General features: G+C 38.3%; 4 protein-coding genes across 6 annotated transcripts in view; 1 reads left to right on the plus strand and 3 right to left on the minus strand.

Annotated features, from left to right (window-relative positions):
• LOC105127508 (actin-depolymerizing factor 1-like) overlaps window positions 1-1,421 on the plus strand; it is a 2,068-nt gene extending 647 nt beyond the window's left edge. The window contains exons 2-3 of the mRNA XM_011028842.1: window positions 631-896; window positions 1,003-1,421. Of these exons, the coding sequence (XP_011027144.1) occupies window positions 631-896; window positions 1,003-1,153 (417 nt within the window). The 3' untranslated portion in view covers window positions 1,154-1,421. The remainder of the gene's footprint in view (window positions 1-630; window positions 897-1,002) is intronic.
• A 573-nt stretch (window positions 1,422-1,994) lies between these two features.
• On the minus strand, window positions 1,995-7,894 carry LOC105127509 (elongator complex protein 1-like). The gene is given in 6 exon segments (XM_011028843.1): window positions 1,995-2,591; window positions 2,897-3,215; window positions 3,303-3,401; window positions 3,959-7,019; window positions 7,171-7,510; window positions 7,592-7,894. Coding segments are annotated over 5 exon segments (3,975 nt in total). The 5' UTR covers window positions 7,751-7,894; the 3' UTR covers window positions 1,995-2,591; window positions 2,897-2,899.
• Window positions 7,895-9,406: 1,512 nt separating this feature from the next.
• Window positions 9,407-10,667, minus strand: LOC105127510 (CASP-like protein 2D1). The gene is made up of 3 exons (XM_011028844.1): window positions 10,281-10,667; window positions 9,907-10,018; window positions 9,407-9,797 (listed from the first exon to the last, which is right to left on the minus strand). The coding sequence occupies exons 1-3, from the start codon at window positions 10,415-10,417 to the stop codon at window positions 9,534-9,536; spliced, it is 513 nt and encodes a 170-aa protein (XP_011027146.1). The 5' UTR covers window positions 10,418-10,667; the 3' UTR covers window positions 9,407-9,533.
• An 881-nt stretch (window positions 10,668-11,548) lies between these two features.
• Window positions 11,549-22,900, minus strand: LOC105127511 (uncharacterized). Of its 3 annotated transcripts, none has more exons than XM_011028846.1 (11): window positions 22,572-22,900; window positions 21,201-21,312; window positions 19,430-20,389; window positions 19,210-19,334; window positions 18,841-18,978; window positions 17,764-18,715; window positions 16,119-16,637; window positions 15,729-16,048; window positions 14,838-14,936; window positions 14,627-14,752; window positions 11,549-13,899 (listed from the first exon to the last, which is right to left on the minus strand). In XM_011028846.1, exons 1-11 carry the CDS (start codon window positions 22,653-22,655, stop codon window positions 12,121-12,123), a joined length of 5,214 nt encoding a protein of 1,737 aa, XP_011027148.1. In that variant the 5' UTR covers window positions 22,656-22,900; the 3' UTR covers window positions 11,549-12,120. The 3 variants fall into 3 exon arrangements, with proteins under 3 accessions (XP_011027148.1, XP_011027147.1, XP_011027149.1); XM_011028845.1 differs by having other exon boundaries at window positions 18,841-18,981; window positions 22,572-22,899; XM_011028847.1 differs by lacking the exon at window positions 22,572-22,900 and adding an exon at window positions 21,944-22,522 and having other exon boundaries at window positions 18,841-18,981.
• Between the last annotated feature and the right edge of the window lie 130 nt (window positions 22,901-23,030).

Raw genomic sequence — 23,030 nt, forward strand, 5'->3', positions numbered from 1 at the left:
AAAAAATTATTTTCTGAATATATATATATATATATATATATATATATATATATTTAATCTTTTTCGCATTTGGGTTTATATTTTTTTCTCTTCTCGGTTGGATGAATAAAATAGGATTTGAAAGCAGGAATTTTTGGGATAAATTGAAAAATTCGTGAAAAAGTGGGATTGATGATTTAGATTGAAGGTTCTGGTGGTTTGTCATTTTAACTGTGAAGGATGTGATAAAAGCTTAGAAATGAAGTTGGGAATTAATCAGAAGTGTATTTCTCTTTAGGACTTTGTCGTCATTGTGAACTGTACTTTGATGATTGTTATTGATTCGAAGTATCTGTCTATGAAAAAAAGATGAGGTGTAATGTGGGAATTTATGTTGAGGAGGAAGGTTTGTGAGTATTACCAATTCCTAACATATATAGGGGTAGGGCCTGGTCAATAGTTATAGGTGCAATGAAGCTTTCATTTTCTTTGATGAACTGCGTCTCAGGCTGTAAAGCAGCTGCATTTGTAAATAGATAGTCCCACAGGAATGCACTTTGACCTGTAGCACTTTATCAAGCAGGTAGCAAAGTTTAATAACTCGTGGTGCAGATAACTGTGTTGCTTACTAGTTGTTCATCCCATCTGCAGGCAAACGCAGCATCTGGGATGGCTGTGCATGATGACTGCAAGCTGAGGTTTTTGGATTTGAAGGCAAAAAGGACTTACCGTTTCATTGTTTTCAAGATCGAGGAGAAGCAAAAGCAGGTGATTGTGGAGAAGCTTGGTGAGCCGGCTGATAGCTATGAAAATTTCTCTGCCAGTCTGCCTGCTGATGAGTGCCGATATGCTGTTTATGACTTTGATTATGTAACAGAGGAGAACTGCCAGAAGAGCAGGATTGTTTTTATTGCATGGTGATTGATTACCTTTCATAGAATTTATCAACTGCTTATGTTACCATTTTTCTTGTCTGATTTCTGTCGACTGTTTGCTTGTTCTATTGCTTTTACATGTATGAAGGTCCCCTGACACGGCTAGGGTGAGAAGCAAGATGATTTATGCAAGCTCCAAGGACAGGTTTAAGAGAGAATTAGATGGTATTCAGATTGAGCTGCAAGCTACTGATCCTACAGAGATGGGGCTTGATGTTATTAGAAGCCGTTCGAATTAAAATACATTGCCTACCATGCAAGGGAGTCCATATCATTGGGTTCATTAAGTGTATGTTTATGTATCTGCACCTAGAATTTGCCTTCTGTTATGTTTGTGGATTCATGGGGCGAGTATCCCCTCCAGTGTGATACTTGCATACAGTTATATGATGTTCTGTGGGGGTATAGTTCAGTTTGATTTCTTTGAAGGCTTTTGTTATATGTTGCACTCGTACTAGTCTTTTACCCTACTTTCAATTAAATTATGTACCATTTCATTGTCCATAATGAATAAACCAAAGAGAGTCATGCATAATTGTGATAATTTCAATTATATGTTAAACCTTGATAATGAATTTAGAGGTCACTGAGTGGTATCCCCAAGCGTTGAATGGTCAGATATTGTCACCTTGGAGAAATGAACCTCAATGTTTCATTTGAGACAGATAGACAGACAGACAGTGGAAGTTTGCTGATATGTGCTTGCTAGAAAATTTACCCGTGTAGCTTTTGCTTGATGGTGTGCCCGTTGCTATGTCCCTGTCTTTTCCGGTTCAAGCTCGGTCTTCTTACTGGCTGTGTCTTTTGATTGGCGTGCAGCTTTTTTAATATTTTTTTTAGCAATCACCGTCATGGTCGGTTCTTGGTGCCACCAGGAGTGGTAAAGTTGTAGAAACGAGATTTTGAGAGCAAGCATCTGGAGATGTGTGGACTGTGCTGTTGTGTAACGGCAACAATGGCAAAGCAATCATGTTTCTACCAGATTCTTTTGCTGTAGAGTGGACCTCACAGAATCGCATAAAAAGTCAGCAAGGAATGCAACTCGTCCTTAAAAAATATATAAATTCTGTGGACAGAGTAGAAATTAAAATATAAGTCGGTATATTTCATCATGCTCCAGCCTTTCTGATGGGTCACTAGCTATAATCTTTGCAAATCAATTCCCTAGGCGCCAATGAAATGTCAAAAACAGAGCACATCATGCTCCTTGCTGACTACTTGGGTTTGGATCGGTGCTAAATTCATGACTCGCAACATCTCAATTTTAAGGCTTTAAGCCCACTTCAAGACCAGCAAACTAGTAACTAGTTTAAAGGGGAAATTCTCGAACACAAGGGTAGGAAGTAGCCACGAAGGCCTTCATAGCTACTCGTAAAATCAAAATACTAGTCACATTAAAATGAAAACTACTCAGCTACTAGCCACCAGTAATAAAATGATACATAAAAAACAACACAAACAGAAACACGGCCGAGCCCAGCTGCAAGGAAAGCACATGAAGCAGCCGACACAAAGCCAAGAACGAAATTATTTAAAAACTTCCAGGAAAACAATCCGCCTCATTCTTCGGTATTCCTCCCTCCAAAACCATCTTCACCACCGATTCCTCACAAGCATGCATACAGGACCACCATTCGGATTTTGGAACTACATGGCCAGCAATAATAGCACCTGTACCAACAGGGCAGGTTAAGTTGAAATGAAATCATATTTAATTATGAGATATAACCCATTACCGATATGAAAGCAAGGTTTGAATGATTTAGAGTAAAATATGTAGATATACATTTGACACATGTTAATTTAATTATATCAGCTGCATAAAGGGCATTGTTGCAGGAGTCGAGCATCAATTTTGGTTAAAACCATCGATTCACTGTACACTTGCACGCCTCGTCTACAAGGTAGCCACACAGAGGAGCAAATCCACGTATATCTAACCATAAGCTCATAGCCATTGTTGGGGCATTTAAAATACTTACCTCTTAAGGAGAAATGAAAACTTTAGATCGCCAAGAAAAATAATCTAAATTTGGCAGTTCACTTCTCATTTTCCGAATGTAATGCTCCAAAGTGTGTGCCTGCTCATTTATGATATCAGTAGAAATTGTATCTTCTGCCAGTTTGACTGCTGCAATCTGAGTAAGTTGAAAATTCTCTCCAGCCAATTGAAGCTTTCTTGCTATTTCTTCACCACCAAGCTTCACAAGGGTAAACAATAAAGATCTAAGCTCATTCTTTGCTCCAGCTGTTAGAGACATGCCTTTCAAATGCTCTACCAGTGCTAACTCCTCATCAGGGCTACAATGTCAAGAAATATTTCATGCAAGGGCTCTTGAATAAGAAAAGAGGGAAAGGAATCTGGGAATCAAGAATGAAGATGCATACCTGCCAGGGCGAATTTTTCCTCTCTTCCGCTGACGCCTCATGTCTCTTGCCTTGCTAGAGACACTGGAGGTTACAGAAGCAGCAGAGCCCTTCCTTGTTCTGTTCATGAGATAAAGCAACCACATGAAGCGACTTGGATTGGCATAACCAGAATCATTTGGATGCATGAGAAACTAAGTAGAAAAACAAGTAACTTGGCATGCCAGTTGGGATAAATTGATCATGCTAAACTAATGTAGCTTCAAGACTAGTTCAAACACCAGGTTGCAAGAGAGACAAAATAGAGCAGTTGCATAAAAAATCTAAAATGGCAATTCAACAGAGACAAGCAGAACAGGCAAGACAAAAAGTTTCCAGGAAAGCTACGTTGAAACCACTCAAATGCAAGAAGAAAAGTTGAATAACAGATATGACAGAAAAAATATGAAAAGGACACAATGAAACTACGTGCTCTGCCACCAATTCTAACATTTTGTTGTTTATAAGTTGACGTGAAATGTTTTTTCTGAATAAAATTAACTTAAGGTGAACTATCATAATATTCGTGGGCATGAAAATCATAGGATTGTAGCAAAGTGCACACATCTGAATTACAGCCAACAAAATCAGGCTTTGAACCACTAAGCTAGTACGACACAACGTTCAGAAAGAGATACCCTGTGGTGTAGGCACTCATGCCACTGAAATTACTGCTAGCTTCTGAAACAGTATCGTCATCCAGATCATTCATTGACCTTTCCTCTGACTGAAGCTTTGCTGCCAGAAGTAATCTTCTCTGTCGAACAGCTAAATAGCGAGTCAAGTACTTCCCGACCTTCTCCAAGCCTTCCTTGTGTTCACTGATTAGTGTGCTTGCACAATCTAAAGCTGCATTCTTCACTTCCAATACCAGATCCTCTTGCCTATGCATGAAAGCAACCCTCAAAGCCTCCTCCCAGTCCCTTGCACTAGTTAATAAATTAATCCCACTGTTAACATCTCCACAATACTCCAGAGCAATTTTGGCAGCTGCTCCTGGTTTACCAAGTGCTTGGAGCTCTTCACAAAGATCATGAGCAAGTTGCATTAACTCATCCTTTTCCAGTTTAAGGAGCCCAGCAACAGTAAGCACCCCACTCCAATCACCACAAGCGCGATATGCCTTCAAGGCATTTTCCAAACTAGAACAACACAGATAAGTTATCGCGGCATCCTCAAAGCATTTTTCATCACTAAGATGATCGCCCCAGGCCTCAAGGACCTGCATTTTCTTTGCAGGATCAGTAATCATTTGAAGACCCAGAGGAAATAATTGAGGATTTTTGTCCATGAGGCTCATACAATCTGAATAATATGCATCACCAGCAGAAACAATGTGTCTGAGAGCCTTCTCGTACCGGTGTAACCGAAGGTCAATGTTGTAGCACATTACGAGGCTTGGCATGCGTTCTAATTCTTGTAGATAAGGAAGAAATTCCTTTGGGTCTCTTTGAGAGTTCACTGCCACAATAGCTGCAAGGTTCAAATCATAAAGTCCCAAGGCAGTTTCAAATACAGCTTCGGAATCAGATAACCACAACAGATGCTTCAGAGCTTCTTCAGCAGATGGATAAGAGGTTCTCCTAGGGTCACTTGAACCTAATAATTCCATTTCACGAATAACTTTGATTCTTTTCAAAGCTTCTTCAAGCATAGGAGGATCACTGCGAGCTAGAGTGGTTAGAATGCAAAGCTCCCTTGCAGGGCTTTCGGTGACTTGTTCCTCAAGAGCCTTCCTTATTGCCAGGAGGAGAGAAGAAACCTTGCTGGAACTATCAAAGCTCATGACATCCTTAGCTTGAACATCGCCAGCTCTGTTTTGGCAGGGTGTAGAGATATAATTTTTGTATAGGGTTTCCATAATGTTTTCATTCTTTATGGAACAAATGAATTCGGTTATATAGCTCAAATTGTTCACCTGTTTGACAAATTCTGAAGCTGACTGAAGAAAAGTTTGCCATCCACAATAGTCAACGATAACATTGAAATCTATTCTATGCCGTCTGACCAACATCAGTGCATCCCTAAAACGCCTTTGGATCAAAGCATTGACAATTGAAGCAAGAACCAGCTTTCTAGGGTGAATGCTTTCCAGATTTCCCCGAGTTGTCTGTACAATAACAGCAGCAGCATCACCATGCAGGACACCAATAATTTTGGCACCTCTTTCCCAAATATTTATGAAGTTCATATTTTCTTCTTTTCTTCTGTTACCGGCGTGGACAAAGTTCTAGTATTTTAACTCTATGTCTCCATGCAGTATATCACCGATTTCCACAACAAAGAGAAAGTCTTGTTTGGTTGAAAGTATCAAATGAGTGATTACTTGGTCAGCCAAATTTGAGTAGCATGAGAAACTACTGCAGTTGTTGCATAGTACTTTCCCACCAAAATGCAGCCTCCCAATGTCATCAAGACCAAAAAGCAAGGGCTTTAATGACCCACTATCACTGGCCTTAGCCACACTCATCCAAGGGCAAGATGATGAAAAGCTCATATCATCATGTTTTGTTGAACCTCCAGTAACAGCCAAGCCCAACATTGTAGTGTACTCAACAATATTTCCACCATCAAACTGAACAAAAGCTGAATGTTTCTTGGCAGGATTAGGAGCAATGCCAATCACAAGCCCTTCCAAATAATTTCTATGGGAAATCTTTGCATGCCAGCTTGATCCTGTTACCAAACTTGGTACATGATCCTCGGAACACAAAAGTTCAATTTCCTGCAAACAAAAACCACTAAGTCCATCATCACCCATTGAACTGTGGGATGCACAATTACTATGAGAGAAGCCATAATGAGAAACGGCAAGTAATATGTGTGAATCCAGCCATGTAAGGTTCACAAAGGATCCAAAACCTGTCTCAGAAATAGAAACTTCAACAGTAAATTCTTTTTCTTCAAGATCCTCCCATGTATCTGGGTCAGGAAGTTCTACAACACCCAAAGAGCCATCTGATAAAAATGCAGCTACTCTATTCTTAGAATTATTGGAATATAAAGCCAGGTCCCTCACTGCACTTGGAAATTTGAGGCTGAATAAATGAAGGGGAGGCGGCATCAGGGATAAAGAAAGTGGAGTTACAAGTATTTTGGAGTCATCAATGACCAATGCTGTCGAGTTCTCCATCACAGCAGAAATCCAGGTGAAGTTGTAAATTGTGATCTGGCCTCCAAGAGTCCAACAAATCAACTGTAGTGGCTTTACTGGATCCCACATGAGCCTAACTCCATCCTGTCTCGAGTATCTAACTTCATGTTTCAAATACCAATGGTTGTTGCTCAAAAACCAGAGCTTAACAGCATCATATTTCTCACATCTAACAACAGACGCAACAAGATCTGAACCACAATTCCACTTAAGACTTTCAACTGTTGCATCAGCTGCTTCTTTAATGCTAAAAGAACTCCTCACCAACCCATTCCTCTCATAGAAAGCAATATCAGGACACCTATTCTCCACTTTTCTATCATACACAGTAGCAATTTTCGCTCCACTTGGCATCCATTCCAAAACCGCCCCCATAAATACCTTAGAATCTGATGTGGAATGCAATGCACCCGAATCCCGTTCCCAAACCTTAATGTTCTTGAGCAAGGCAGAAGATTCACTAGCTTCACTTATCGTAGCAAAATATTTCCCATCACCTCGCCACGAAATAAAACTCCCAAACATATTCTTTCCATCCAATTCACCTAAAATCCATAATCCAACCAATCAATAAAACATTCCAAATCAATCTAACGATATTATACACAAATTAACACTATCGCATTTTGCAAAACAAACTTAACCAAACAACACGAATACATACTAAGGCAACAAGAGAGAAAGGTTGGCCCTTACGTACGTCAAGACCATCACCATAATTTTCCTTCTCCTCAACCGCGATTTCATACAACAAATCCCAATCAGGAGTCATAACTAACACTTGTCTGAAACCAGTAAGAATAGCAAGCAAAGCTCCATCCGGACTCGGCGAGAAGCACTTAACCCCGCCTTCAACTTGACCGACGATTTCAGTAGAATTATCATCAATATTATGCAATAATAAAAGTCCATTTTCAGTTCCAATAATTAAGGCTTCTTTCTCCATCAGGTAATCAAATGCAGTGATTAAGTCTCCGTCTTCCAATTCAATTTGATTAATCTCCGACGGTAATAGCAAGCCTTTTGATTTTCCATTCTGTTACACAAATAAATAGACATGTAAAATTACAAATTTGTGAGTGCAGAGTGCAAATAAAAGGATTGAGAGAGGAAATACTTGGAAAGAAGAAAGGTGAGCTGTGTAAATGATATTGGCCGAAGAAGCGAAGAAGAGGCGGTTGCGTTCGATATCGAAAGCGGAGAGGAGGAGAACTTCTTGTGGCGATTGTAATTCCAGATTCTGAGAAATCTCCCTGTATAGCTTCAGGTTTTTCATCGTTTTCCTCTTTAGCTACCTTACAACCTGTCTCTGTCTCTGTAAGCAGAGAATCACATGGAGAAATGGAGTTCTTAGGGTTTTTTCCCGAAGGGTTTAAGGTTTGTAACTTTGGCGGTTTGATTAGCCAGCCTTTAGTGGGGTTGGGGAAGAAGGTAAAGTTGGACTCGGCACGAGTGTTATTTGTCTGGGCTGTGAAATTATTCACCGATGGGCCTAGCGCATTTCAGTGGGTCGGAGTCCGGGCCTTTACTGGATCGCTGTTATGCTTTTGAGAAGAATTCAGTAGCAGCCTTATATGGACGCTTCGGCTGTGAATCGGTCCAGTTTTTCATTTACTTTTTTATGCTTTATAATTTTTACTGGAATGTAATTCATGCCACACCCAAACCCAATCATAGATCTGTGTCTCAAGAGATTTGTTCTTCCATTCTCCTGCACGCTTTAAGTCTAAAAACGTAGGGGTAAAAAATAAAATCAATTGAATCAAGAAAATTAAAAAAAAATTGAAAAAAATTGAATCATTAAAAAAACCTATTAGAATTTAAAAAAAAATTGATTAGTTCAGTTCTGAATCCAAACCTAAAAAATTCAGTCAAATTGAAAAAATAAAATCAAAACAAAGCTAACTGAAAAAATAAATAAAAAAATCAAGTGAAAACCAAGTCAAACTAGTTTGAACTGATTTTTATCCTAAAAATAAAACTGAAATTTATCGATTTGAATCTATTTTAATTCAAATTTAATTTTTTTAAATTCAGTTTGATTATTTTTTTATAAAAAAAACAGGAAAATAATCACCACTACTAGAAGGGATCATTTTAAAAATTATCTAATTTTTTTTTGTTTAAATTTAATTTTTTTAAATTGAATTTAATTATTTTTTTATAAAAAAAAAAGGAAACTAATCACCACTACTAGAAGGGATTATTTTAAAAATTATCTAATTTTTTTTTGTTTCAATTGGTATATAAATAATATTCAATTTTTATATATTCAAATTTAAAACACATAAAAACTTAATTATTTAAAATTATATCCATATATCATTGATGAAAAAAAAATTAGGGGTGTTATCAAGTTTATTTACGATGGAGTGATGCCCACATGAGAAAAAAAAATGATGCCAGATCGAACTTTTTTTTTCCGTGATATTTTTAGTGCACGAAACGAAGACTTTGTTGGATTGTGTTTTTATGTAGCGAAGACTACACGTGTCGCAATAAGGAATCGTGAAAGATTTTCTTCAACAGTCTCTGGCGTCGACGTCAGTGGAAAAGAGGCTACAAAGCAGATTTCTTCCTTGGTTAGGTAAAATGGGCCATGGCGGTGTTATCTTTTTTATTTTTTAAGCAAGAATCTCTTCACTTTATCTTGTTTGAGGGATTTGTGCTGGCGCAGCATTCACACTTGTTCCCACCAACACATTTTTTCTTTTGTTTAGGAGCCCTCCGTTTGTTTTTGCTTTTTCTTTTTTTTTTAGTGTTTTTTATTTAAAAAAAAATAAATTGTTTAATTACAATTCCAATCTTTTAAACATAAAAATATTTTAAAAAATCAATTTTTTTAAAAAAATAGGCCAGCCCAACGCGTATTCGGCATATGAACACAAATGTTTAATTACCATTTTGAAAGCAAAGACGGTGAGGGAAAACAAATAGCAAAGTTATCCATGGCTTTCATATCCATGTTATTTAACTGAAAAGCGTAGATTGTCTGCGGCGGAACCCTATTCAATTACATAAACAGATCAACGACATGACCATTAAAAAAACAGAGCCATTTAAGCTCTATCTTCTTCAACTACTTTAGAAGGAACAAGAGGGGGTTCAAAAATGCTAAAAGCTCTATAAGCCGAGATTACAGCTAAAATAATAAAGCAGGAAAGAGCTAAAGCATGGAGAATCACAGCCAGCTTCAATCTATAGCAAAACTTCCCATAGGAAGTGCAGGCTTCACTCCACGAGACTTCTCTATCACCATTGTAAGCCAGGTATAATATCTCTAGGACTGCAGTCCCGGATGTAACCATCAAGTAAGCTACAATCTGCTCAAAAACACCAAAACAACAAACATAAAAGAAGTGACAGAAACAGTGATTCATTTCCTAGGAGAATATTAAACACTGGAATTAGTTACAAAACCGTGAAGTAGACCTGGTCAGAGACAAAGAACAGCCAAGTTTTAGTAACAATGCATCGGATCCATGTGGAGACAGCGGCAATAAAAGCATAGCTAGCACAGATACCACTGATGAAAACCATGTACCTGTAAAATAATTCTTCCACAGTTTATGATCTTGTAAACAAATACAACACAAATAAAACAAAAGGAGTGAAAGCATAATGCAAATTTCAACGAATATTAATTCTGGAATCACTCCTGATAAAATCTCATGTATCGAACAAGAGGACACTATTGATAAATATCATAAGTCCAATAATTGGAAGAATTTCAGGAAATGATTTGAGGAGCAATATTTCGGTAAGACAAGCATTATCCGGGAATGAAAATGGAAAGTGGGCCTCACTTGAGTCCCGTGAGATTGCTGTATTTCAGATAACCATAGATGCTATTATCCTGCTTGTTGGTAACAGTTAACCATATGGTGGCAACACTAAGGGGAATAACAGAGAGCCTAAGAGAAAAATCCAAGAGCTTGAGCATTCTCTCAAGTGACTCGAAATCTACTGGGGCTACGAGTAAGAAACGAGATTAATTCCAGTAGGAAAACTATGGGGAGAAAGAATGAGAATTGTCTTGAACTGAAATCGGTGCCTATGTGGGGATAGATATACCGCTTGTGACCTCAGCTTCTAGTATGAAAACGACATGCCGGGGAAGAATGTGGAGAGGTGTTGGTACTGGAGCCTTGTTAGTGGGAAGAGTGAGAAGCAGTGGCGCTTGCTTTAGTTACGGATGAAATGATGGTATTTATTTGTTTGGTATTATCTAGAGGACTGGGCATGGTTGATTCCATCCCAAAGCAATTTTTTTTGTAGCGGCAAGCCTTACCTAATGGTGATGAAACAAGCACACCATCCCAATCTTTGTTTTTTTTTTTTTTTTGCTGATTTTAATTTCCATTATTTTCAAACAAGTTCTCAGCCTACCTCTGATAATTTGGCTCGTGACATCCCGAGTTTCAAGAGTCGAGTCATTTTCAAAGCTTGCTTCAGCTTCAATCTGACGAGTGGCGAGTCAAACGTGTCAGTGCACCTGATATGCAGTTTGACGATGCAAAATTAAGGGCTCGCATCAACAAAAGGCTCCCTCCCTCCTCCAAGAGTATAAAGAGTAAATTGTCAGTCTGTCCTAAGATTGTATTGCACCTGTCTCCTCGCTAAAACCAGAGCAGAATCCAGTCCCATCGAATTTCTCAGATCCATCTCTCATCACTTTCTCACATACATTGGTTTCTCTCTGTCCATCCGTGAAACCGTTTCATGCCATTTCTTTGATTCCTCCTGATATGGGAAGAAGACATGTTTTTCAGAATTCTGCACTAAAACAAAGCATCCCCCCTTTCTCCACAACACCAACGAGCCTCCTTGATCCTCTCGGCAGAATCGCAAATTTGAAAGCAATTCTAATCAAATGAAGGGAGATCGCCGAATGAATTCCCTGAAGCCCACCATCCATTGCATTCAAGAATGCATTCCAGGCCCATCCCCTGTTTCTCAAGCCATTCGAGTTCTTTTTCTACAATCCACCACATATAGAGAAGCAGCAGAGGCGCACCACACCCAGAAGAAATCGAATGCAAGAAGAAGTAAAGGCGACACAGAGGAAACTTTCAAAAAGATCCTTTTTAATGAAACTATAATCTTTTCAAATATTTGAATTCTTCCGTATAAAAAACAATGGGAAGAAATGTAATAACAACAAGAGACAGAAGAGGAATGAAACAAAGAATAACAAGGCTGTTAAAAAAAATAAGGGGGGCTAAAACCCTGACCTACAAGGCACTTCTTCGCCTAACATATGCTACAAACACATTCTTTCATCACTGTATCCTATGTGTATTTCTATAATTCCTAATTTCAGATCTTCATCTAACATTTTACAGTGAACAGGCATCCAGAACAACTTGCCAGGGATTGTCATGCAAGCCAGCACACCATCTATCCATACCAAATCCTGTCCTCCTGTGGCGTCAATCAGCAAAACTGGCCTAAAATATCTCTTCAGCAGAACTAATTCTATCGAACTGACAACTATCTTTTAGAAGAAGACATCAACCAACTTCAATACCAATCTATACATACCGAACTCTATCCTCCTGGGGCGTCATTCAGCAAACTGGCCTCAAATATCTCTTCAGCAGAACTAATTCTATCAAACTGACAACTATATTTAAGAAAAAGACATCAACCAACTTCAATACCCCTCTCTCTTGCTTTTTGGACAACAGTGCTTGCATATCCTCTAGTCTTTGATAGATTATAATAGCAAGTCCACAACTTCACAGAGAATGGATGTGCAGATAAAGCTTTCTTGTAAAACCTATCAGAAATGAGCTCGATACCTGAAATGTCACCCAAAATACCTGCAGCTTCAACCCATGCATATTCTGGTGGTATTGGAATAGCATGAAAGATTGCATTGACCAAGATTGAGCATGCCCAGTACAGGACACTATCAGAAGTAACATTAATAGAGCTGTAGCCTCTGCACAAGAGCTTACAAACAGAAAATGCTAACGGGTAGTTGGATGGCACTATCTCAAAGATGGCTTCAACAAAATCCACCAATTCCTTTGGCTGGTTTGACTTTGGGGGTAAAAGAGAGGGACCATACCACGCTTCAAGTACAAAATTCACCGAAGAGAAGTCAGATGAAACTGGACTCAATATGTTACGGACTAGCTGCTGAACTTTTGGCTTCTCAATGCTGTCAATGAATCGTCTAGATAGTGGTTCATAAACTGGGAGAGCCTGGGCATCATTCAAATAACCATTCAAAATTTTTAATTTCTCACTGACTGGAGCATCCTTCTTTAATTGTAACCCATAGTTAAGCAGGCACACAGCATGTTCTCTCAAGCAATGTTTGATGTACTGTGGAGGTGCAGCCTTCAGGGCCCTGTCAATGGCAACATGAGCTTCAATTTGGTCATTGTGCAATAATTTGGCAAGAGAGAGATTAATTAATCCAAACATTATTTCCATCTGATTAGAACTGGATGTCAGAAAGTCTGGATTTGATGCTGAAGCCAATTCCAATAATCCATGTGAGCTATTACCATCCACTGTATCCAAAATTTTATTCAGAGGATATGGAACTTCTGAAACAGAGTTAAACCAGTGAACAGCCAGTTCTTTTGCAAAATTGGGACCTTCTTTTTGGAGGGCATACTCAATATATTGATTCCACATACAATGAATTCCAGGGACTTCTTTTGGCCAATTACTAATGGCTCCCTCAAACCCTTCAAAACTCACACCACCTGTGCCATTTGTTTGAAGCCTCGATGACAAAAGAACAAGTTCTACACAGGATGGGCACAACTTCATATACTTGCCCAACAAATTCTGACAGCAAGCTGGAGCTTCAAGAACTAGCGTACACCTAATATGGCAGAGAGCATATTGTTGAGCCAGTCTGACATTTGTGTCACTATCAAGTGATTCACTATTGACAGACACTTTAACAGAATCCACAGCCATCTCAACGAGCTTAACAGCCCTCTGCTTCTCTTCAATTTGTAAATGAACAGAAGGCCATTCAATTGCAAGGAGTTCTTTCTCACATTCAAACCGCTGTACAATAGCATCAGGTAACTTCCTGTAAATAACTAAGTACACACAACAAACCCAGAAGATATATTTGTCAGAAATCGTTAAGCATGTGAGGATACCAGAGAGCAAATGAGAGGGAGGCTCATCTGAATTGGCTGCCACAGGGAAGAGTCCTTGGATTTTCTGAATGGCCTTGCCAACATTCCCAGACATGCACAAACAATCCATCATCTGTAAAAACAAATCTAGGATGCATGCACTAGCATACACATTGCCCCCATCAAAAGCAGATGCATGGTGGCAAAGCGCTGTGAGGGCAGCATTATACGCAACCAGTCGATCATCAAGATGTGTACGACTGTTGATGTACACGAGCCAAAGTCCATAGGATCTGTTGTTGTTTTTAACCTGAAGAACAAGAGAACAAGGGTTTCCATACAAAAGTGTTCATTGCGTCAGGTAAAAGGAAGAAAGAAGAAAAGATTTGAAGACAAGATGGAAAGACAACCCAGACAATAACAATAAAGAATAGCGAGCACATTTACATGGAACAAAGGCAAGGGCACATACACTAATCCAACCAAGTCCATATCTGAACTGCTTTCATAATGTCCTTATCTACAGATTTATCTATCTATTTACAGAATGGAAACATTTGATAGAAAGAAGGTTCCCTGATTAGGAAAAAAAAGCTGAATTTTAAAAACTGCTCCTCTTTTTTTTTTAAATAACTCCAACCATTCACCTAGACCATGTAGACACAAATGACTTGAAAAGAAAGTGTCTAATAGTCTAATGACTTGAGAAATCATCTAATTACAAAATTTACTAATAGTATTTCAGCCAGATTAGACTTGAGAAATCATCTAATTACAAAATTTTGGAAAATCTTTGTACTGCAATAGAACTTTTGCATGCAAAACAGGAGGCTATGGATAGAATTTGACTTGCAGGTCCACAGTCAAAGCTGCTTTTTTCTATGACATCGTGTGCCTTTGAAAGCATGGAAATATCTCAACTGTAGCTTAATTACAATCCCAAATCCAGAAAGCATTAGACCAGTCTCAGACTCTCATTTTAGAGGGCAGTTTTGTTGAGAGTAGGGAGGTTGAACACTTTATTTTTTATAACATACCGCATAGGAGAACATGTCATCCTTCCCAACAGACTCAATGTTGCTGTAGTAAATGAGCAGATACATCATCCACAGAGCTTCAGATGTTGGGTCAACCTCAATAGCTCGTGACAGCACGGAGAGAGACTGTAGAAACAAAGGTTTTGAATGATAATTTGAAGTTTCCGAACAATAAGGATAGTGCAGGTAAAACTGAAACCACAAACTTTACCTTTCTCATACCCTCCAGTTTGTCAGCCTCCTGACTGAGAATAAGAAGAGCCATTTCAAGGGACAGCACGCTGCTGGCTAATGCTTGATTGAGATGATTCTAAGTATACATCAAGCAAGAAGGATAACATAATGAGAGGATGGAACAAACAGAAGAAGAAAAAAGCACACAACTACAAGAATAAAACATGAAGCAAATAAGGCAACATGTAAAATATAAGCAGATAAGGTAATATGTAAAGGAGGCAGAACTCTGAAAGCATACGCTGAAGAGAACAATAATTGTTTCTGAAATTAGAAATAATGAGAGCAGGATTGACAACAAGAATCTTTTTATGGGCTGTCTTCCCTTTTCCTTCCATTAGATGGAAAGAGGAGAGGGATTCCTCAGGAACAGCAATGTTTAGGATGCAGTAATACTAAAATAAATACATGCAACTTGATGTCATAATTGGAACGTAGATCACCCAGAAAAAGAGTCAATCAGCCTAGGACAAATAAGAGAGGTGGACAGTAAACCATATCTTCACACCTACACACTACATTGCAAGTTAAAACAGATACAACAAGAAAGCAGAGTCTCCAGCAACCATTTGAATTAGACAATGAAGAGATATGATTCACTAAACAAAATTTTCATGACTAGATAAAAAATAATTGAAAGATAGGTAAACAGTTCAACATCAGCTGAACATACAGCAAACTGTAAAATCCATGATAAAACACAACAAAATTATATTCCCTCCAAAGGCATAATTAATTGAAGAGAATGTTGAGACAAGAAGACTGCTGTGCATTGAAGGTACTGGCAAAATATCTTAGCAATGCAACAAAAGCTAGCAATAAAATAAAAACTTGAGGTCAGGAATACTGAAAACAGTAATAAACAAACCACTACGCTCTTTCTACACTGAAAGTATGATGTCTGTCCATTCCAACTCCCACGGACCTCAATACAACCATCATTAGCATTGAAAGAAGGCTGACCGACAAGTAAATCTTTTTGAAGCAAACTTGATAGAGCTAAGCAAACACTGAACTGTTTTTGCCAGTGCTGACCATTTCTTGGTGCAATGACAGATTTATGTGAATCAGATCTCAACATATTGAAGCCAACAAGATAAGTTGGTGGAATCAATGCAACGTGACACTTGGAAAGCTCTGTTCCACCACTGATTTTCTGTTGATGCAGTGTTAATCCAACCTGACAATCTGCACAAGCAGAATTTTAAGTGTAAGCAGCAATTCAAACTATTCAGAACTGTCAAAGGTATAGTCATACCAGCACTATCAGAATCATCGTGCTGATTTTGATGCGCATTTTGATCAGTGAAGTCCCTAGCATGTTGCCAAGGGCATTCATCATTGTTGCATTTTCCTCTAAGTTCATACATGCAGAGTGGCCAAAATGGGTCAACCGCAACATTGTGGGTAAATGTGCCAATTTCAGTTCCGCATATATCCTTTAGACCCTCATCCTTGGAGTTTGCTATCGCCTTGACACACTGGATTTCCTCAGAATCCATGCAACCACCCTCTCCACTGAAACCACCATGTGTATAATTTTGTTGACTTTTTACATGTTGTGATTCTATTAAAGTCATTGGGTACATAATTTTCATTTGAGCAAATGCACTCCTCAATACTAAAGGAGGTGAAGATATGATTGACGCTGTCAACTGATGACCTCCTGTGAAATGGTCCTTGGAATCAGCAGCAGAATGAAAATTTGAAGAATACTTTTCATGGCTCTGAATCTGAACAGGAAGCTCAGACATTATTGTTTCAGGCTTATCATTGCCTATATAAAAGAGCAAAAATCACGAAGAGTTTTTCAAGAAAGAAAAATAATAGTAAAATGAGATGAGAACACTCAATCATGAAGAATAAAACATGCACACCACTGCTATTACTTCTCCCGCCAACCATATTAAGTGTATTGCTTCCCTTTATACCTGTCCCAATTGCATGCCCACACTGAAAAATTCAAACTCTTTCCCACATTGCACCACGTAGTAATTTTTATAGAATTATAATATCCCCCATAATGAGAGAAAAATTTGGAAAACAGCAGTACAAGATGTTTTCCACTTATTTCTATCTGCTAAAAAATTAACATGAATAATGAGGATAAATTTCGGAAAACAGCAGTGCAAAATGTTTTCCACTTATTGCTATCTGCTAAAAAATTAACATGAATTGTGGCATTCCCCGATGGACAGCATCTTAAAATTCTCAGAATTCTCCACACATTTAAGTTTGCCAGGTAATTTCATACTAGAGGCAGTTATCATCAAATTTCAGCTCCGCATGCTAAGAATAAAAAGCAACATTGTCAATATCATGATCAAGCGATCACATTCCCAAATTTTAGATTATACTACCATGTTCTAGTGCAGCTAGTTACAAGACTCCCAATCATAATCTTTGCTGCAAATTGCAGGCATACAATGGTATTATGTAGATCAGATTCCACCTGTAACCAAGCAAATACTTGGGGACGCAGGAGAAAATTATGGTAATCAAGCAACAGACATTTGACATGAGCCCAAAGCACCTATTTTACGTCAAAAGTCATTTATATCTATTTGCTAAACAAGTTCATTAGGAAAGACTGAATTTTACATTATAACTGTAAGTTGCAAGAACAGCATTTATCATGTTTGTGTGTGCATGAAAATGTAAATTGCCACAGACCAAGATGTACAGTTGCAAGAACAGCATTTATCATGTTTGTGTGTGCATGAAAATGTAAATTGCCACAGACCAAGATGGTGGTGGCAATAAAGCCAAACAATCATATATTTGAACAAACAATGTCAGTAACTAGGATAATTGATCACTAAACATTCAGCATGATTCCAAAAGCTAAATACTTCATGAACAAAAAAACTGCTTAAAATATATTTCCATTCAGAGAGAATTACCTTCAAGGTCATAATGTTGATTTTTCTGTGCCTCTGACAATCGCACACTGCCATTGCTTCCCTGGGTTCTTTCACTTCTGTTGTCAATTTCAGTCCCTGGTTCATCTGCAGGCTCCATGGTGGATGAACCACCATTCTTTGAAAAGGTTCTGATTGGTAGTCGTGCAAATAGTTTGGATCTTAATTTTGATTCAAGAATCAAAGAATCGTGAGGTGCATGAACAGAGGGATTTTTGTTTGGGGGATAATCTGTGTGGTTTTCCCTTCCCGCAGAATTTTGATCTCCTTGCTGAATTTTGAAGCTATGCTGATCAGTCTCATGGTCCAATGGAAATGTTTCTTCATCTTCATCTGCTGAAATATTAGAATCATTGGATTGAAAGCTTACTCCATTAGCAGCAATCAGGCTGTTGCGGGGCAATGGCTCTGATGTACTAGCATCCAGTTCACTGCATGGCTCAGATCCCAATCTATGGCCATTTACATGCTGATAAAATAAATTTGAGGGAGCACCAGTGACTGAATCATACCCAGGCTGGTTACAACCATCATACTCAGGCTGCATCTGATCATTTGGCGAGGGTGTTAAATTTATATTTCTAGATACATTGTTTCCACAATTCACCCCAGTTCCAATGTGCTCATGCTGCCTGGAGGGCAAAAACAAATTGGAACCATTCACAATGAGAGATCGAAAATGAGTAGAGTACAGTTCCCTCTTGCGATAAAGTTCTGTACATCTAGAATTAGCCTCAATCAAAGCCCTCTGTGATTTTCGATAAGCTTTAAGTGCATTTCTTTCTTCAATTTCACATTTGCGCCTGTGCTCTTGTGCTTCATCCAGCTCCTTGTCTAATGATTCCTCCATTTCAACAAGATGCATGTCTATGCTTCTATGATCTGCCACATTTACAGTTCCCAAACAATTCCAAGGGTTTAAATTCAGAGATGCCTGTTAACAAGAATAAGTGCAAGTCCAACAAAATGAGTAAAGGAGAGGTAGGGAGGAGAAATTCAAGAAACTTTAACATGATAAATCCCAAGACCATCATTTTAACATTTGACACAGAAACATACTTGAAAAGAAGGCTTGTCACCATATATGCCTTGAAGATGCTCAAAGCTGTTTATTAAATTCTGTCCACTAGTTGATGTCTTTAACAAGCAAGCTGGTGGCTGGGTTCCACAATTCTTCACCGGATTTGAGTCGACACTCTTCTGGAAAGTTACAGTAATATCAGTAAAGGAATGAAAGTATTGCCGAAGGCAAAATTTGCAGCAACTAGAAATTTAATCAAGCTAACTGCTAGATTAACGATCAAATTTTTACTATCCTCAAAATTTTCATCCATACTTATTTGAGAAATACATGAAATGAAATAGGTCCACCACAGAGTGCAAGGAGTTGTGATGAAAGCAACATCAAGTCAATCAAATCTTCCTTACTCTATTCTCTGGTAAAGTATTAGTATTTGCATTAGTCAGTGGTGGGGTCTGGTTCAATACAACAGAAGGATCCACCTGCATTCTGCTCATGTCAGACTGGCTGGAATTATGATTGACATTAGAAGCTGCAACGCATAAAAAAGCTGTAAGTGAATGATAGATTATACCAGAGGACAATATTTAAGAAAAATAACAATGTTTCCTCAATCTTTCAACCCACCAGCTAGCTTTGCTGATGAAATATCCACCCGCCTACAGTCTTGCCTTTCCCATTTTACTATACTTGACTCTGTTACTTTTGTCAGCCTTTCGTTCTGGTTATAATTGTCCATATTTCTATCCTGCAAACCACTGCTCTCCGGTGCTTGTTCCTTTGAAGGTAAATTATATGTTGTTGCAAGCATTTTTTGTTGGCCATCTGAATTTAACTGTTTAGAATAAGATCCACCAACTTTTAAGCGTTTCCTGTCTGGTTCTTTTGGGGTTAATTGCCCAACTTCATAAAAAGCTGCATTAGACTTCCTGGCTGCAGCAATAGAAATGTTTGTAGACTTGTAATCCTTGCCAGAAACTGAAGGAGATTCCTTGTTTTGTGAAGCTGCCTTAAGCTTTAGTTCCCTTTCCCGAAGTGCAATCTGCTGCCTCAGGTCCCGAACTTTAGTGCTGTTCAAATCCACACCTAGCTCAAGACCATGCTCTAGGCTTGCAAGATTTCTTTTGATGGAATTAAATTTTTTTACTTGAGAACCTTGCCCAACAGATGAGGAGCCAGCACCCCTGGAATTGGCAACTCTGTTTGTCTTTGTCATTGATGAGGTAAATGAGCAACTCATTGATGATTTCTTGGGAATACTGTTCGCATTTCTTGTAGCCTGCTGTGACATGCTTGATTTTATTGATGAAGTGGGGGGCAGCCTTCCATTTGCATTAACCACGGTCGTGTGGAGTTTAGTTTTTAAAGATTTGTCTTCTCCATCTTCAGATTCACTGCCACTTTCATCATCTGAAAAAAATCTTATCACTAGGCTATCATCAGCCCCTGAAGATGCCAACTTTCCAGGATTAGCAGATACGTGGGGCACTCTGTTTTTGTCAAAGCTCTTGTTATTATTTGGTTGTTGTGATGTTAGGAGATTGGGATCAGCAGATCTTGCGGGATTGGTGCTAAAATTGGCCTTACCTGTGGAGGAGATACAGCTGCATCAAGAAACTCTCTATAGCAGGATGTATAGTCCTTACCATCAATTCAATATATCACCAATTCTTTATAAAATATGTTGTAAATATGTGTAAGTTGGCAAAACAAAGTTATAGGGAAGTCCACATGTGACTGAGTACAAAACAACATAAATGGCATTTATGATTGATAGAAATCAGATTGCATGGAGTTTACAACTTAATTGGGTCCTGACGTCCTGTTCCTCCTCTACATATGATCAATCAAGAATTTGTGATCGTAGATCTCTCTCAGTTGGGAAAAAAACGTGAATTCTTTGTTATACAATAAGGGACAATAGTAAACTTTAGAAAAGTTTACAGCGCCAAGGAAGAAAATGATAATATGAAGCAAATGGCAAGGATATTTTCTGAAAAGCTGAGAATATATGCTTCTATATAAGGATCTATACAGGTAACTTTTATAAGTTTTAGAATCAACTGGCAATAGGTTAAATAATATGTTATTTTCCATCCTAGCCATGCCAATTTGAGCATCTAAATCATATCTACTTCCTTGGCATAAAAGACTACATATAAATATAGTCATAAATTATCATAATGAAGATAAAGATCAGAGCAAGTGGCAAAAAACAGCCCCTGATGAACCAGCTTACAGATCAAAACAGAAGTGAGAAACACCGCTCTTTGTGAAAGACCAACAAGCTAAAATATTATTAAAACAAGAACCCAAACACAAGCAATGAATATCTGGCAGTTGGGAAATATATTATATGAAACCAAGTTCCTTCCATCAGATGGCACACTAGACTTACCAGCCCGATTGGCTAAAGTGAATTTGTTCATTGGAGGAACCAGAATGGTCCCTGCAGGAGCAAATGGGTTAACAGCATCAGTAGATGGTGCAGCAGAGCAAATAGGATTTTGCTGCGAGAAGAAAATCAAAATTCAGTTAAACATATTCTCTAGAAATGAAAAGTTGAGCCACTAGAATTTCATTTGTACAGCCAAAAATTACGAATGTAAACACATCAAATTGATGGAATCTGATGTAGTAACTTTGAAATGAATTAAAAATGCATTGAACAAAAAGTATATCATGCGATAATCATACTTGCACTTTGCAAAACTATAGTGAAATGCAGTACCAAAATTAAGTGATTTGTAATTATTCAATTCTCCCAGATTTGATAATCTCTCTCACTTACACAAACACATGTATGTGAGCGAGGTAATACCAGCTCAAAGAGAATAATTCTGCATGACAGTCGGAGCGACTCTACTTCATAAAATCAATTTCCAAAAGGAATGAGAAGGACCTGTCTGGCAAGGTCATTGACCATAGAATACAGCATACAAGATAAAGTGATCTATGGACAGGGTCATTGTGGTAAGAGGAAATATTCAGATCCCCCAGCTTTTATGCTCTCTCTCTCTCTATCAAATAAACACTTAAGGCCTAGAAATGGTTAATACAATAGGGCCCAGGGAGTATCAACTATGTCAGTATTGAAAATTTCTCGTGGTAAAGGACCATTAAAGCCAGAGGAATCATTACCGCAAGCATAAATGGAAGGCCACGTGCATCTATATCATAAAATCGATTTCGAACTGAATGTAAGAGACCCATGTGGTAGAATCGTAAGAGTACAGAACAACCCTATCACATCTGCGTATAACAAACTGAAAAACCTAACTATAAAACATCCATACGCATCGTTGGGACACTAAGCTAGAAAAATGAACTTCTTAATAAGTAGATCTCAGGTTTCTCCTGGTAGATAAATTACGGTCAACACAAGTTGCCGGCTCAGAGAAAGCAACTTGGAATCGGAAAACAAACTGATCAATCAGTCAGTGCAATAACTTTCTTTTCTTTTCCTTTGTTTTCTCATCAACCAAACAGAAACCTAATTTGTTACCAGCAGAAGTAGCATCTAATTTACATCGGTAAGCAAAAAATCCAGCAAGCAAGCTAACAAATGCAGCAAAAATGAGCACAACAAACTGAAACCCTGAGTAGAGAATTTCACTTGAAAAATAAAAACAAAAAGCATGAGAAATGCGATTGAACAAACAAACTCATTTTCATTTCAATTACTTTCTATTGTTTTCTCGGCAATCAAACAGGAAAAAAATACATAAAAAAAATAGAAAAGAGATTGAGTTTTTTAGGGAGGCAATACGTCGTCGTTGGATGAAGAAGAGACCTCTCCTCCTTCTCTTGCTTTAATCGCGAGCTCTGGTTGGCTAGGGTTATCTGACGCCATTGATTTAGTCTTTACATTAGTAATATTATCTCTTTCTCGCTCTAACAAAACCTTTTTTTAATGATTTTATCTCTCTATAAAAATCGACGGCTGTATGGGACCATTTTAGATAGAGAGAGAGAGATTGGTTGCGGAAAAATAACGGAGAAGGGAATCGAGAAAACGAACTTGAGGGCAGCCTTGTGCATGCGTGGGCTTGACTAAAGTGACGGCAATTTCCTTGACTGTGTCGTAAAATTACGACCACTGTCATTGATTTTCCTTTTGTGTCAGTTGGAGGCCAAGCTGGATGATGTTGAGTCGTTGTGTACAGTGCATTTTTTTGAAGAGAAAATATCAGGCGTGGCTGACACGTGGTGTTTACATTAAGTCGCG

Source organism: Populus euphratica, unplaced genomic scaffold (assembly GCF_000495115.2).
Source record: "Populus euphratica unplaced genomic scaffold, PopEup_1.0 scaffold13.1, whole genome shotgun sequence".
Taxonomy (NCBI): Eukaryota; Viridiplantae; Streptophyta; class Magnoliopsida; order Malpighiales; family Salicaceae; genus Populus; species Populus euphratica.